General features: G+C 30.2%; 1 protein-coding gene across 1 annotated transcript in view; it reads left to right on the forward strand.

Annotated features, from left to right (window-relative positions):
* LOC106466957 (organic cation transporter protein-like) overlaps positions 1 to 4,816 on the forward strand; it is a 93,631-nt gene that overhangs the window by 65,369 nt on the left and 23,446 nt on the right. Inside the window, exon 7 of the mRNA XM_022395054.1 lies at positions 3,480 to 3,586. Within this exon, the coding sequence (XP_022250762.1) occupies positions 3,480 to 3,586 (107 nt within the window). The remainder of the gene's footprint in view (positions 1 to 3,479; positions 3,587 to 4,816) is intronic.

The following is a 4,816-nucleotide window of genomic DNA, read 5'->3' on the forward strand; positions in this document are numbered from 1 at the left end:
AAGATAGTGTTGCAGTGAACGAAAAAGATGGTAATCTGATGGTGCCATATCTGAAGAATGTGGTGGGTGGGGGAGAACTTCCCAACCCAAATCCATAATCTTGTGTTGCGTCAAATGTGCCATATGTGGCTGTGCATTGTTGTGGAGGAGAAGAACACTTTTCTGATTAATGAGTGAAGGGCTTGATCTAAACATTCCAGCAAATACATGTGCTTTGCCTCAGACAACTGAACAACAGTCTTTTCATGGCTTTCTGAATCGCATATGTCTCTGCATCCCATGAATCCAAACAATAAAAATCTATACACTAAAAAGATCTTTACAGAGCTTTAAGTCTTTGCTCAACCGACTACCTAGATGAAGAAATCAACCTTATAAAGCATTCCTTAATTTGCATCAACATGTTTCCATCAACTATTCTCAAACAATTCTCACACATCTACCAGGATATAAACCTCAAATATCAACCCAGAAACAAAATAATAAACAGAACAACACAACATTACATTGCAGTTTACCACTCATCCCTGAAATCAGTTCAAAAGTAATTCAAACTTGAAGAAAATTTGCCATTAAACATAAAATTCCTTGTCATGAAACCTGGGTAAGCTCATGTTGGTCAGTTGACCCATTGCAGAAAGATGTTTTTTTGGGTTCCTTTTTTGAATAATATCACTGGCCAAAAGGATGATGATTTAGCCTATTTTTAGCTTCAGTGGATCACTAGCTGCTCCAAATCAATGGATCAAAATTACTGAAAACTGCTTCAATGGCTGTTAAACAAATTGCAGTTCTAGTTCAAAATGGAACCTTTACCTTGTACATGTGAAAAATCTATATGTTCAATATGCTTATCATGCTCTCGTTGTGGAAGTGACTGTATTGATTATCAGTTTTTGCTTGATTGAGATAGAGACACGAGGGAAAGCAGCCAAAAACTATATTGGCAAGTACTAATGATGCAATAAATGATCAAAGAAAACAACCACGACCAAATTACAGTGATAATATTGTAAGTATCAATGATGAAGTCTCGTATGTTTAAAATGATATGGATTTTATTGGTACTGACATTCTGGACTTAATTGGACTTAGTGATTTGTCAAAAACTTACTTTTGACTAGTATATATTAAATATATATCTGCTTGTTTTAAAATAATATATTCAAAACAAGTTAAATGAATGTACAAAAATTCTTTACACTGTATATCGTGGTTGTATCTTAAATACTATACAGTTCTCTTCTTCTTGTCAAAAGTCCACTTAGGCCAATTCAATTGCTTTAGAATTCAGTTGACAAGTCAAACTATTTTTCTCTGTTTTTATCTTCAATGCTATCAGTGTATAATTCACTTATTCCTTTTCTTCTCTTTCTCTCCTTTTGTTTTCTTTTATCACAACAGTATCACTGTCGTTGAGTTACTGCATTTGTATCCTGAACTTCCAGTACTCGTCTGCTTTTTGTCAAAGTCCACACAGGCAGGTTCATTTGCTTTAGAACACCTTTTGAAAAGACAGATTAATCTCTTGAAATGTCAGAATACTGTTTATCTCACTTTAACATATCAACCATTAGGCTATTCACTCCTGTGACGGTTAACTTTACATTTTTTAACCTTTCTCTGACTGAAACTCTCTTTCTCTTGAGTTTACTTTTGACTCTTCCTGCTCCCTGGTCTCTCGTTTGGTCACTGCTACTTATATCTCTCACTGAGGTATTCTAGAAATCTCTATAGCCTCATCATAAATAACTTACAAACACAGCTTCCAATAATTGTCTGCATTTAACTCTCTTATTATGAAAAAACTAAAGAATTGTGAAATATGAACTCACAAAATAAATAAATTATTATTACCTGCACTAAACGCTCTTTTATATCTGACAGTGATGATGACAAAAAAAGTAAATAAATCATGAAAAAATGTATATGATATCAAAGATGTTTTCGGAATATACATTTCTTTAATGATAAATTTACCAAGCCAAAGATCTCGTAAAAGTGAATTCATTAATTCTATTGATAAGGCAAGTTGTATAATAACCTTCAAGATTTCAGTACTAAAGAAAGTATGTTCTATTATCTTACAAAATGATTAACACCAATTATTGCAAAATATAAGAAACATTGTGAAAGATAGCAGGAAAATCAAAGAAAACTTAACCAGTAACAAGTTAAAGACAAATTTAATTGAAATACAATCAAAAATAGAAAAATGTATTTGAAGTACAATCAAAATTGTTGATGCATTCTATTCATTAAAGAGTTATTATCTCTATTGTGTGCTTCACTAAAAAAAAATATGATGATTTTCCAATTATGTAAAATTGATATTAAAACCCCAGTAGACTACTCTTTAGCTTGATACAATATCTTGTAAATGCATTCCAAATGAGGCTGTTCAGAGTTGTAGTGCTAGTTATCTAATATTTCTGATATGTGCTAATATTCATTGATACATCAATCTTTATATAGTTATATCTTCATCTATACTTAATATTTTGCTCTTAAAAAAAAGAAGTTGTGAAATCTTTGTCTTTAGTACTATTGTCTAGTATTATTTCCACAATCAGATTCAAAGTTCGATGTTTGGTGATCCTATCCCTGGTGTAAAATTTTACCCAACTTTTTTCTTTATATGGAAGACTTAGAATGCAAATTTAAACTTTGTTGTATCGTGTATGTTGAATTGTCATACATATATATTAAAAATATTTTAAAAACAAAAGTCTGTGGCATTACCAGGAAGTATAGTTATGGTGCTAAATAAGAATAAAACTTTGTAAAAGTGCTTTTGACACTTGTCACTGTTGAAAATTTAGAATATTTGCAGCTAAAATATGAAATTTCAAAAAAAGAAAAATCTAGCAGTTAATTGACTTGTATTCTGTGCATTGTTAGATATAAGCCTAATTTTTTAAGTAGATGAACAAAAATTGGTTGTCATTGAAAACTGTTATATAATGTTTTTGTATGTTTTTGATATTTTATATTTTTATTAGCTCTGCTCCTCCCCTTCTCCACCTTATTCAAGCACTGTGATTACATGAAGCTAGGCTTGATTAAATGTTAATTAGAAAGTAAAAATTATCATGTAAAAAATAACTGGACATGGTTTTAGTTTTATGGAATATAAAATTTATCAAAGTGTACTGTTTTGGATTTTCTAATTAATTTTATCTAAATATTTTCATGTTAATGTATTGCTAAAGTTTCTTGTGTTTTAAGAAGTTAAATATTCAGAAATTTTTGCTTTCTGCTGCAGTTTATTTTTATCTAGTTCTTGCATGTGATGAATCTATAGTACATATTGCAAAACAATTATTGTTAGTTTTAATGAACACCTTAAATCGGGTTTAATGTGAAATACGTTTGAGCCCTCCTTTCCAATCACATTATTTTCATTGCTGGTTGATGGTATAAAGTGAATTAGAGATAAATATCCTATTTTGGCACAAGTTTTGGTGGTTTTTTCTTAGAACACCTCATTCTGTGATCAAGACAGTAAGAAACCCACAGCAGGAATCATGGACCTGCTATGTAATCCATGCCTTCGTAGACGAACACTAAATATTGCTTTTAACTGGTAGGTGCATCTAGTTCAATATTGAACACATCTGAAATTTTGTAAAAGTGATATAGGGTTATAGGGTGGACAACAAGTGCTGTATTTCTTTCTTTCTGTACAGAGTAGAAGCAACAGAAGTCTATTAGTGTTTCCCCAGGAGTGATATCTGAGTTGTTAAGGGCACTGTTTTTCCATTTTTAAGTTTAATAATTTAACTTCTAAATTTGAAAATACCTACAGACTCCTGTTTATTTATATTTTCTATCTTTTTTTTTCCAGGTACTACCTTTGTTAATACTTTTATAAAAGTGTGGGTAGAATGGAAGTTTCAAGAGTTCCAAACATGAAACCCCAAGCATTTATTTTAAATATAGCATAGCTTGAAAGACACTTACTTTGTAAAGGTGGAAATAAACATTAGGATTTTTTCACCTTATTTTAAAAGATAGCCAGAAATTGACATGTTGTAAAGATTGATATATCTAACATTTAAAACAAACCAGAACAGTTTTCATTTTATGATCCATTAAATACTGAGAATAATGTCACCTTTGGAAGTATACAGAATTTACTGATTACCTGATATATTGTGTAATAATCAACTGATTTCTTCAAAGAAGAATTTTTAAATATTTACTATTGCTAGCACGATATTTGTATCTAAATATTATCAGTATCAAACAGATGAGTTATATATGAACAGTATTTCTTGATGTAAATGTTACCAGTAATATTCTCTTGTAAGAACTAAAAACTTTCAGTAGCTACACATGCTCATCATGCATAAATATTACTAGTTTCTAGAGTGTGCTGTTTTCACATAACAGTTCTTAATAAGCATGTCCATTCCAAAATTACAAGGAATTCAAAAACAACAGTATTTTGCAAATAATATTAATGTAGCTTACCAGTTTTTTAATTTCTAAATATGTAATGAATATAAGAAGCTAGTAATTTTAAACATAAATTTCATTTGTTCAAGTGGTTATTTCTATCCTTACTATAAGAAACAATGAAATGTGGTATTGAATAGGGACCATAACTTAAGAAAATGTTGTGTTTTATATCTAGCAACCAAAATATATACTGTACATGTACAGTACCTGTAGTATACTGTTACATATTTGCTCATTTGTTAATTTCCGGTATAATTTCTTTACAAAGAACTTCAGCGATATAAGTCCTTTCATAATTAAAACTAGTTTATTCTTTCTTGATACAACTTTTTAGTACACAGAATTTCCACAG

The sequence above is a fragment of the Limulus polyphemus genome, unplaced genomic scaffold (assembly GCF_000517525.1).
Source record: "Limulus polyphemus unplaced genomic scaffold, Limulus_polyphemus-2.1.2 Scaffold2439, whole genome shotgun sequence".
NCBI classification, from domain to species: domain Eukaryota; kingdom Metazoa; phylum Arthropoda; class Merostomata; order Xiphosura; family Limulidae; genus Limulus; species Limulus polyphemus.